General features: G+C 36.2%; 2 protein-coding genes across 2 annotated transcripts in view; one reads left to right on the forward strand and one right to left on the reverse strand.

Annotated features, from left to right (window-relative positions):
- Nucleotides 1–12,940, forward strand: part of adam19b (ADAM metallopeptidase domain 19b) — a 248,445-nt gene that overhangs the window by 136,727 nt on the left and 98,778 nt on the right. The window lies entirely within an intron of this gene.
- The window catches only part of col23a1a (collagen type XXIII alpha 1 chain a), a 65,972-nt gene that overhangs the window by 50,570 nt on the left and 2,462 nt on the right, over nt 1–12,940 (reverse strand). Inside the window, exons 4-6 of the mRNA XM_087280954.1 lie at nt 10,408–10,434; nt 7,168–7,194; nt 778–825 (exon numbers count right to left, since the gene is read on the reverse strand). Of these exons, the coding sequence (XP_087137080.1) occupies nt 778–825; nt 7,168–7,194; nt 10,408–10,434 (102 nt within the window). The remainder of the gene's footprint in view (nt 1–777; nt 826–7,167; nt 7,195–10,407; nt 10,435–12,940) is intronic.

Consider the following 12,940-nt stretch of genomic DNA (forward strand, 5'->3'; position numbering starts at 1 on the left):
GCGCTCAGATATTTCACACACGGATGGGATTATGGCATTGTAAATATTGAGAGGCACAAACAATAACACAAGCGATCACGCAACATGAGTCAGAAGTGAGGAAGATGAAGCTCTACACCGTAAAAAATATCCGTAAATTTGCAGCTTTCCATATGATGTGATTCATGTTTTTATAACATTTTCCCCATTTATTTATGCATTATGGGAGCTTGATCTTTTCTTCAAGAGCTTTTAACTTTGAAAAGTTTGAAAAAAGTGACTTTTATTAACATTTTTAATAGTTTAAAGTGATATATTGTTTGAATTCATTCCTTTATCTCTCTATATATTATTTCTTACACATTATAAACAACTAAAACATCGATAAAAGTCACTTTTTTAAACTGTAGAATTGAATTTTCAACATTAAAAGTCAACAGAGCAGAGATCAAGCTCCCATAATGCAATTCACAACCATAAATAAATGGAAAATTTCACAAGAAATACGTAAACTCTTAATTACGGATACAGATTTACAGTGTAGTAAGGGGAGAATCTGCACATGCCTTGCACACATGCTACCTTCAGCATACGCCTCTGGAAACTGGGCTGATCGGCCGAGATGTAGCCATGATCGTAGCGAGGAAAGACCATCTGTGCAGAAAAAGACCCAGAAAATACATGGAGGAAGAAAAGACAGTGGAAAATCGAGGGATAGTACGGAAACGGAGCGAGATCTCAGGCGACGTTGAGCGAAGGCGGCTCGATGGAGGCTAGGGCAGCAGAGAAGAAACAAACCTTAATGAGAATCTGATTACTTTGCAGACCTGCATGAGTGCCATGGCCCTGCGAGAGGAACAGGAGGAACAGAGGAGCACACACACACACACAGAGTCCGGTCATCAAAAAGAGCAATGGGAAAAATATCAAAGTCAACAGAGCACCTTTGTGTTCAGTTTAGCCACTGTTAAACTGGCTATTCGGCCATCTTATGTTTTAGTTTATGACCGTTCAATGGCTCCCAAAGGATTTTTTATTTTATAGCGGCAATCACAGTTATGCAAACTCATGCCACGTCATGAAAAACAACCCAGACTCGAATACAAAATGACCAGATGCCCTAACATTGTTGAACTTGCCGTCTAGAAATAGCACTGGACAAAACCCATGGATTTATTTGAGCTGTCTTTAATCCCTCTGGTCTGGACATCATATTTATGTTCTGTTGTGTCTGTAAACCGCATTCAGAGGGCTGGACTGAAGATCAGAGAAAGTGACATGACTGCTGCGAGAGATCTGAAATAAGCTGAAAGCATCCAAGTGAGGACCGATGTCACTTTGTCTTACTGGAGAGGCTTGAGAATGAAAACAGGCAACATGTGAGAAGTGCAAATATTATTTTGTAACTATTCACCATCGTGCTGAATCATGTCGCGGGAGAACTGTGGTAAAGTGGTAACATTATGAGGCCGACAGTCAAAAGTTTGCATACCCCTGGAAAATATTAATATATGTGCCCTTTTTCTGAAAGAGAACATGACTGAGCAGACAAAACACTCAAGACTCTTATTCAACTGTAGAAATGTACAGAATGGAGCGATTACAAAAGTAAACATGGTATTTTTTTAAAATGACCCTGTTTAAAGTCTTCACACTTGTAGTTCTTTATACTGTGTATTGTCCCGTTAACATCATGACATTGTGCTGTCTTTTCTATTAGTTGTCTATGAGGACCCAAAGTCCCAAGTCCAATGTCATACAAGGTGAGCTACCGAGCATATTGACTGCACTGGAAAAACTGTTTATATGGAAGTAATCGGTCAGTGTATAGTGCATATAGCACATAGAGATATGTGCCCAGGGCTATATTTTTGGGAACTGTGAAATACGTGCCCAGGGCTAAATCTGCTTGTAGTTTTTATTTTCACAAATCCACTAGAGGTCGCTGTATACATTTTCAACACACTAGTGAGCCATGTTTGCTCATCATACTTGCCATTTATACGGATTTCTCTCCTGTCTTTGAGAAGCCGTCGAGCTTGTTATGCGTGATTTATTAGCATCCTATTGACTGACCCACCCACCCCCTTCCCTAAACCCAACCAACAGTGTTTTCAAAAGCAATCTAGAAGAAAAAGCAAATAGCGGCTATATGCTATTAATGCGTTGTTTTTTGTTTGTTTGTTTGTTTGTTTTATCTGGTTTCTGGAACTGTCCATTACAAGACTCAAACCCTAGCCCACTGTACCAAGTCCAATGTCAAACAAGGTGAGCTACCGAGCAAATTGACGGCACTGGGGTCAGCAGATGCATATATCACATAGAGCTACGTGCCCAGGGCTATATTTTTGGGAACTATGAAAAATATGTCCAAGGCTACATTTGCTTGTAGTTTTTGTTTTTACAAACCCACTAGAGGTCGACGTTAGAATTTTTAACAATCTTTATTACATTACTGGGCCACATATCCAGCTGTATGCTTTTACAGTGGTTTGCTTTTCATTTTACCTGATTTATGGAACTGTCTTTTACCAGACTCGAACCCTAGTCCACTGCATGTTCCAAGTCCAATGTCATACAAGGTAAGCTAAAGAGCAAACTGACCACACTGAAAGCTGTCCATAGCATGTTCCAAGTCCAATGTCATACAAGGTAAGCTACAGAGCAAACTGACCACACTAAAAGCTATCCATACGGAGGTAATTGTCCATGTATAACACATATAGCACATAGAGATATGTGCTCAGAGTTATATTTTTGGCAACTGTGAAATACAGGCTATGTCTGCTTGTAGTTTTTATTTTCTCAAATCCACTAGAGGCGGACGTTTACATTTTTGACAATCTTAATTAAATTACTGGGTCACATATTTGGCTGTATGCTTTTACAGTGGTTTGCTTTTTTGTTTGTTTTTGTTTTACCTGGTTTCTAGAACTGTCCTTTACTAGACTCTAACCCTAGTCCACTGCATGTCCCAAATCCAATTTCATACAAGGTAAGCTACCGAGCTAATTGACCGCACTGGAAAAGCTGTCCATATGAAGGTAATCAGTCAGCTTATTGTGCATATCACATAGAGATATGTGCTAAGACTTTTTTTTTTTTTTTTTTTTTTTGGGAAACTGTGAAATAAGTGTTCAGGGCTACATCAGCTTGTGGTTTTTATTTTCAAAAATCCACTAGAATTTGCCATTTACATTTTTGACAAAGTCCCATACATTACTGGGTCACGTTCGCTAATCATACTTGCCATTTATACACATTTCTCAGCTGTCTGCGAGAAGCTGAACAGCTTGTCATGCATCATATATTAGCTTTCTATTGACTGACTCACCCACCCTCTTTCCTAAACCCAACCAATATTGTTTTCAAATACTATTGTACTATTCAAATACTATTGTACTATTAATACTAAATACTATACCAATAGTGTTTTTTACCTGGTTTCTGGAATTGTCCTTTACCAAAGTCAAACCCTAGTCCGCTGCATGCCCCAAGTCCAATGTCATACAAGGTGAGCTACAGAGCAAACTGACCAAACTGGAAAAGCTGTCCATCCGGAGGTAATCGGTCAGTGGTATAATGTGGAACGGAATAGAAGTTGTTGGCGGCATACCACAACGTAGCTTTCGTTTTACACATAAAATGCAGCTATGTGCATGCCAGGGCACAAATTGGAAGTTTGCCAAATATGTAGCCCTAAGCACAAATCCCCAATGAGCCTTGTGTTAAAAATAGCTTTTCATTTATTGTCAGTCTTAGTACACATTGTAATTACAGAAGAGTCAAGCTTTAAATACGAATATTATCAAAGCAATTTTTAGAGTTTTTTTGAGTGAGATGTCTAATCCGATTCAATTATTTATGCTAAGCTAGGAATGCTCCTGCCAGACTCAAAAATGGTAAAACTCAACTGATAGGTGAGTTTTAAGATGAGCCTATTTCCCCCCCATAAAAAGTGGAGTTTTCTTTTAAGTCTTAACTCTGATTATTAGAAGTAATTGCATTATTTGTGTACATACAAATCACAATTTCTCCCAGGGTATGCTAACTATGAGCACAACTGACAACTTTGAGAACTAAAGAGAAAGAGAGAAGTGGGAGAAAGTGAGCGAGTGGCACAGTGTTGATGCCAGCGTTAGCATGAGGGTTGAGTTAGCAGGGATGTGGAGGCCTGAGGGAGGCTTGAGGTTTCCCACACTGCTGCTTTACTCAGCACTCCACACGCTCAGCTCTCCATTCACCTCTATTCTTCTGATGCTATATAAATTACACTGATTATATTTGCTGCAGACTAAACCCCAAGCCTAAAATAAGACTTGTGGCATTTTTAGAAGAGAATAAAGACATTATTTACCCTGTGTTTTTCTCTTTTGAGGGCTTCCCCGCAGGGTGGTTTGTTCAGATTTTGCTTACGTCTGGGTACTTTTTATCTTTTATTGTGTTTGTGCTGTGGATCACGCTGTCTCACACACATAAATAGACAATAGACACTCTTTGGTGGATTGAATTATCAATAAACTCCATTGTTTTATCTTCTGTAGAAACTACTGTATAGAAGCATGTATCAGAGCACTGTTTTAGTCATTCGAAAAATAATAATTTGGATCAGAAGAAGTCAAGAAGTCCATGTGAACTTGTGGAATGTGTCCGCATTAATTATCATATACAGTTGAAGTCAGAATTATTAGCCCCCTTCAATTTTATTTCTTCTTTTTTAAATATTTTCCAAATGATGTTTAACAGAGCAAGGAAATTTTCACAGTATGTCTGATAATATTTTTTCTTCTGGAGAAAGTCTTATTTGTTTTATTTTGGCAAGAATAAAAGCAGTTTTTAATTTTTTAAGCACAATTTTAGGGACAAAATTATTAGCCCCTTTAAGCTATATTTTTTCTCGATAATCCACAGAACAAACCATCATTATACAATAACTTGCCTAATTATTCTAACCTGCCTAATTAACCTAGTTAAGCCTTTAAATGTCACTTTAAGCTGTATAGAAGTGTCTTTATAAATATCTAGTAAAATATTATTTACAGTCATCATGGTTATTAGAAATGAGTTATTAAAACTATTATGTTTAGAAATGTGTTGAAAAAATTTGCTCTCCGTTAAACAGAAATTGGGGAAAAAATAAACAAGTGGTCTAAAAATTCTGGGGGGCTAATAATTCTGACTTCAACTGTAGTTATTTATATAATGAGTATCTATTTTATAAACTAAACAAGAAAGCGTCTTCAAATTGTCAAATAAGTATTTCATCATCATTTAATTAATTTATATGTAAAGTCAATTCCAGGGTCATTATAAAACATTCCAAGCTTTAAGGCACTAAACTACTGGGCAAAATTTGCATATGCAGTACATACACTCACTGGCCACTTTATTAGGTACACCTTATTAGTACCAGGTTGGACACCCTTTTGCCTGCAGAACTGCCTTAATTCTTCGTGATATAGATCCAAGAAGGTACTGGAAATATTCCTTAGAGAGTTTGGTCCATATTGACATGACAGCATCATGCAGTTGCTGCAGATTTGTCAGCTGCACTTTGATGATGTGAATCTCCCATTCCACCACATCCAAAAGGTGCTCTATTGGGTTGAGTTCTGGGGACTGTGGAGGCCATTTGAGTACAGTGAACTCATTGTCATGTTCAAGAAACCAGAGATGATTTGTGCTTTATGACATGATGTGTTATCCTGCTGGAAGTAACCATCAGAAGATGGGTACACTGTGTTCAGAAAAGGATAGACATGGTCAGCAACAATACTCAGGTAGGCTGTGCCGTTGACATGATGCTCAATTGGTACTAATTAGCCCAAAATAAGCCAAGAAAATACCCCCAACATCATTACATGGATCCAAGCATAGAATGGATCCATGCTTTCATGTTGTGGACGCCAAATTCTGACCCTACCATCCAAATGTCGCAGCAGAAATCGAGACTCATCAGACCTGGCAACTTTTTTCCAATCTTTTATTGTCCAATTTTAGTTAGCCTGTGTGAATTGTAGCTTCAGTTCCCTGTTCTTAGCTGACAGGAGTGGCACCTGATGTGGTCTTCGGCTGCTGTAGCCCATCCGCCTCAAGGTTGGATGTGTTGTGCATTCATAGATGCTCTTCTGCATACCTCAGTTGTAACGAACGCTTATTTGAGTTACTGCTGGCTTTCTATCAGCTCGATCGTCTGGCACAAACATCCATGCCATTTTTAAAGTCACCTTAATCACCTTCCTTCCCTATTCTGATGCTCAGTTTGAACTGCAGCAGATCGCCTACAAGCCTAAATGCATTAGGCTGCTGCCATGTGATCGGCTGTTTAGAAATTTGTGTTAGCAAGCAGTTGGACAGGTGTACCTAATAAAGTGGCCGGTCAGTGTACATGCATGTTCAGCACACACATTAAAAAAAACTTTAGTCATTTATAGCAAATACTATAGTGTTTTTGACCCATATTATATATTAAAGTGTATCATACTGCATATATAATATTACTGTATAAGCAGTAGTAGGCTACTACATATTGTAGAGTACTAAGTAAATTAATACTGTAACAAATACTGTAGCATACTTTACCTTTTACTACAGTAAACTGTGGTGTATTGTGGTATATTTTACCCTAAGTTTTCAGACAACTACAGTATTGAGTCATTTATTTATGTAACTATAATTTTTGTATTACTATAGGAACTATAGAATTAGCACAACATATTGATTTCAGTTATTCACTATAGTATAGTTAAAAAAAAAACACCATAGTATTTACTAATATAAATAATGGTAATATATATGGTCTAAACACTTATTTTAAATCATATTCAAAGCCAAAATTAATGCAGACACAATTATTTGAAATTGGATGTACACCATATATATATATATATATATATATATATATATATATATATATATATATATATATATATATATATATTATAGGCATAATTATGCTAATAATGTCAAAATATTCCATATTCCATATTATGGCATATTATACAGTTGTACTATTTGGATTTATGTGACAAAAATCACAAGGAGGTTAAAGAGAACATGAGAAAGAGAGAGAATATTGTATATATTTCAGATTTCAGCCCTCTGTCCCACACAGTTCAATCCTAATTTATCATGGATCATGACTGTAAACATCTGTAGTATAAATGACAGAAGAAATCAAGTACTGACCCTTGGTCCGGTGTCTCCTTGGTCACCCTAAAACACACAGAAATGAGTAGAAATGCAATTAACGACAGCAGGTTTTAGCTACAGTAGCAATTTGTCTATTCGCATTGGAAGTGAAAAAGTGACGCAGAGCGAAACATCTATTTAAAGTAACAAAACAAGAGAGCAGGTCATTGAAATGAGGGCAGAGAATGAGCATAACTCTGTTTACTAATTACTATAAACAAGGAACACGGATCTGGGAGAAAAAGCGTCCCGAGGCTCCAAGTTTTTGTTTTGTTGTGCTTTTTTGCAATCAGGAAAAGATTTCAAGCCGGTCTTCATTCACCACAGGTTTCTCCCTCCTCTAATTTGATGCCTGACACGGTCTACATCCCCTCCAAAACATGTGTTCGAAGACAAAAGCCAATGCTAATGAAATTTGTGAGTTGTTTTAAAAATCGCAAAACATCTGCTTGATGGGAAGCTGAGATCAGAAACAGAACCAAACCGTCCTTTGTGTTTGTGAGGCATAAACACCAGCTTTGGGAGGCTAAGACTTTTGTACAAATCTATCTATCTAAAAGGTATGGAACAAGTGCGGGGTCATTCATTTTGGGTGAACTATACCTTTAATATACACACAGAAAATATGGCAAATATGTCCACAATATTCAGAACAGAATTACTTTAGGGACCAAAAGGCTAATATCAAAATTGTGTTCAACGTGACCTCTTTAGCACCAAATAACAGCTTGACCTTTTCTGTTTTCACTGTAATGATGTGCTATTTAAGTCTTCACTGTAATGATGTGCTATTTATTATTAAGTATTTCTCACAGTCCTTCCTTAGATTTAGTACGTTCTATCTTTCTTATTCTCTCCAGGTGATTCTGTTTGTAATATTGTCTATAAATGCTCTACATAATATTCAGGTCTGGACTCTGTGGAGGCCATTTCATGACTGTCTTTGTTTCATCAGCTGTTTTTTTTCTCCAAACATGATTTCATTAGCCCCTTTTACACATACAGATCTTTCCGGAAAATTACTGGCAATTTTACACAAAGGGATCATGGGGGAACAGGCCCTTTTTGAAAAAAACGGTAAATTCCTTCCGGCAATTTTTCGGAAAGAGAAGTTGAAACATTACCGGTAATTTGCCCGAGTGCTGCTTTGTGTGAATGCCGAAGGAAAATTAACGATGTTGACGTGAGACATCTACTCCAGCCAGTCAGAACACTCAGACACATTCACATCCTCGCTGTTTATGAAAATAAATACCTTTGAATTTTTTTCAGACACATTTAACTGCTATATATAAGTCAGATAACGTTTCTATGTCCACAGAGTTTGTAATGTAGTTAAATGTGTAAACATTTAGTCGCAATTCGCGCTTCTGCTTATAGATGTTTCTAGGGTAAAGCAGCTGCATGAATGCTAAAGCTTTAAATAAAAGTGAAACCATCAACAAAAGCTCGACCCTTTTACAAATGCAAGTGCAGCCATTTAGAGACCATTTCTGGTTAATGATGTCAGAATTTGTCAGTATTTTGGAATGGATATGTGTATGGTCCTTTCCGGAAAAATTCTGTAATGTCCTTGCCAGTGTGAACAGCACTTTTTTGAATTTCTTGGTAAAGTCGTTCCAGATATTTACCAATATTACTGTGTAAAAGGGGCAATTAGCAGTGTGTTTGGGATCATTTTCATGCTGAAAAATAAAACTGTTAGAAATTAGGTGCTTTCTAGCAGGAACTACATCACAAATTAAAACCTGTCTGTACTTTTTAGCATTCATAATCCCATCAATTCAGGCAATATTGACAACAGCTTCGTTAGAATTGCTGATCAAACAAAGACAGAAACTCCAGTATTTTTCATTCATTCTTTCATCTTTCTCTAACTCTTTTTTTCATGTCTTGAAAAATTAGACCCCCCAAAAAACACAACTATAACCTGTATTTTCTGGTTTTATTTTAATAAAGAGAATGAGAAGTACTATATAATGTCATTACACCCTCACTAAAACAACAAGTGTAATTTGCACAGTAAGTGCACAGTACTATATAAGCCAGAAATTATTCTTACCCCTGACACATTCTGACTTAAAGTTATTGACAAATGTCGAAAAAAGCTGAGAAATATTTTTCCCACAATAATGTCTCTTATACATTGTCTTATTATCATTTGGGAGAAAGCTTGGTCATTTCCAGTGTTCTGTCGATTTGTCCTACCTTGTCAGATTGTCCTACCTCCTATTCAAAAGGTAGCACTTTTTGATGATGTAATATGCTACCCATCAGATTTTGCTACCAGTGTAAATTTTAATGTGGTATTAGTGCTGTCAAAATTATCGCGTTAATGCATGCGATTAATTTGAAATATTTAACGCGTTAAAAAAAATGACGCAATTAACACAGTTGCATTTTTTTTTCCTGTTGTGGTAGACATGTGTGTAACGCGCAAAGAAACATGGATAAGACCAAGGAAGCATTTTTAAAGGAAAGTTTCAGTATAAAACAACTAATGTCGCATCACCAGGCTCTCCAGCGTTTCCCCCAGAGTTTAATCTAATTAGGTATGTTTCGTATTTTTAATCTTTCGACTTTTGTTTTAATGGAATTTGATACCACATGCTGTACGGAAAGAAAAATCTCTGCATTTTGTGACTTGGCGGTCCTTTAAGGTAATCAAAAGTCACTGTTTACACGTTAGACTCTTAATAAGAGTATTATCTTAATCATATTAAATCGGAGTATTGGTGTCCATGTAAATATACTCATTGAACATTGACATGTTTCCCCCATAAACGCAACTTTTGTAAAGCATCTGTTTTATGTTGCTGTGTCAGAATCCTTGTGAATTATAGCCATATATGGCGTGTTGAATCTGAAGGGAGTCGCTCCGGCTGCCCTCTCCTGCGCGCGTTGTGTGTGCGTGCGCGCGTTTCCTAGCAACAAGAACAAAAGCCTAAACGCTGTTGTCTGTATCTCTCAAAGTTGACCAAAGTCCCTGTGAAAATTAGTCTTTGGTTTGACACAGTGCGTACCTGTGGATGCCTTTGATGTACCTTGATGCTTCTTTCGTAATTAGTTTTTTTTATCAATTGACTGCACTAATATATATATATATATATATATATATATATATATATATATATATATATATATATATATATATATATATATATAGAGAGAGAGAGAGAGAGAGAGAGAGAGAGAGAGAGAGAGAGATATCGCAAAAAATATATATTAAAGGTATACCTTATCTCCTTTTAGTCCCGGCAGCCCCTGGAAATAAAAGAGTTGGAATCGATGATTAGACAGATTGTCCAAAAGTGACAAATTGACAAGACAAAAAGTATAAGGGAAAAACACAGTGCACTTCAAAAACATATCGAGAAACTCATGTGAACCATAATTCATTCGCTAAGAGTCATTAGTGTCTCTGACTTTCCTCATCTTCAAAGTTTTGCCTTTTTTCTGCTTCAAATGAAAATACAGAAAGCACCTCACATCTGCACTAGATATAGATGCGATCTTTGATCTTAAAAGTCATTTGCGAATGACATGGTCAAACGTCTGCGAAATTGAAAGACGTACTGTAAAACTGACTGAGGATAAAAGAATGAGTTGACTGAAAGCTTACACTTTAAGTCCTACTCCCTATTCCTCTTTAGTTTTAATGAGGTTGTTCACATGACCTTTTTAACAATGACCTTATGAACTGACAAGGCTTCCAATGTCTAAAACATCTTGGTTTTGGGAGAAATGAAAGAAAAATGGGTGTTAAAAGGATATTATTATAATCATATGTTGTGTAGGAATAGATTGTTTTTGTTTTAAAATCTACCCCCCAGAAAACTTTGCACTTTTGCAAGTGATTTCAGTGTGATGTTGATAACAAAAAATGTATATTTAAAGTCATTTTTCAAACTTAATTCATTTTCAATTTAATTCATTAATGCATCAGAAATATAACTGCCTTTAATATGTTCAACCGCCTTTATTATGTTCAAAAAAACATTTAAAAACGGGTTTACAGAGGATTAGAAATGTCATCATTCCTATTAGAATGAACCTAGCATGTTTCCATTTGTGCCTACCATCTTAATTATTTGTTGTTTAAATGTGTTTCAACTATTTTTATCTTTATTACAAAATGTTGGTGTTTTAGTTTAATTTGTATGTATTCATTTTTATTAAGATCTACATAACTATGTATATTTTAGTACTTTCTAACGATGTTTGATTGATTGTATAATTCTTATATTGTTTTTTTTAGGTTGTTCAGGGACAACAGATGGCTAATTCTGGTACATTTGCAGAAATGCCAAAGAAACTAATAAATAAATACATTTTATGTAATGTATGTACTTGCTTTAGTTGTAAAAAAAAGCTAAGTATATACACCTAAATAAAATAAAAATATATGTGACTTGTGTAAAAATGTGATCTTTAAAGCATTAAACCTACACAAAATTGTGTTATACTTTGTTTAAAAACTCAATAGCAACTATAGCAAGTACATACATTACTTAAATGAATTAAGTTTGAAAATTGACTTTAAATATACTAGTGATGGGTCGTTCATGAATGATTCGTTCATTTTGAACAAATCTTCAATACGACTCGGGAACTACTTCTTCTCAGGGAGTGATTCGTTCATTTGTTTGTGCAGGTGGTATTGTTCATTTCAAGTCTTTTAAGTCGTTCATCGAGGAAAAGCAGAAGCCAATCATATGCGTTTAGAGCGAAAAAATAATTGATCCGTTCACCTCTCGAGTCCTCTATCGGATTTGAGTCATTCGTTCATCATGGGCCAATCATATGCGTTTAGGGCCAGAAAAAGAATTGATTCATTCATCTCTCGAGTCCTCTATCGGGTCTGAGTCATTCGTTCATCATGGGCCAATCATATGCGTTTAGGGCCAGAAAAAGAATTGATCCGTTCATCTCTCGAGTCCTCTATCGGGTTTGAGTCATTCGTTCCTCACTGACCAATCATATGCGTTTAGAGCTGGAAAAAGAATTGATCCGTTCATCTCTCGAGTCCTCTATCGGGTTTGAGTCATTCGTTCCTCACTGACCAATCATATGCGTTTAGAGCTGGAAAAAGAATTGATCCGTTCATCTCTCGAGTCCTCTATCGGGTTTGAGTCATTCGTTCATCATGGGCCAATCATATGCGTTTAGAGCCAGAAAAAGAATTGATCCGTTCATCTCTCGAGTCCTCGGGTTTGAGTCATTCTGTCAAGTGATGAACGAACGACTCAAGAACCAGAAGACTCGAAAGGTGAACTAATTATCATGGCTCCTATCGGCTCAGACTGTGTGTACATTGGTTAAGATTATATGTGAATATAACGTGAACGAACCACTGACATTTGAAGACATGAAGAGCTGAGCTGAGCAAAGAGACAACAATATCTTCATAGACAAAAGAGCAGGTAAACATTCAATTATTATTTTCTCCTTCTTATAGTATTCTATTTATGACTTATTTGTCGTGTGATCAACCTTTTGGGCTGGTTGTAGATGTGTTTGGAAGCAATTCGTAACATTTTAATAATATTTTGGCAAATTGAACCAAATGAACGAAATGACTCGAAAAAGGATTCGTTCATCTCGATGAACGAGACTCAAAGATCCGAGTCAGTAAAATGATCCGAACTTCCCATCACTAAAATATACATCTTTTGGAATCAACATTATACTGAAATCACTCACATTGTCTTCTATGCAAATAAGTGGACTTAAAAATATGATTTCTGCTCTTCATACTATCATCAAAAGA

This window comes from Danio rerio, chromosome 14 (assembly GCF_052040795.2).
Source record: "Danio rerio strain M-AB ecotype USA chromosome 14, GRCz13ab, whole genome shotgun sequence".
Lineage (NCBI taxonomy): Eukaryota > Metazoa > Chordata > Actinopteri > Cypriniformes > Danionidae > Danio > Danio rerio.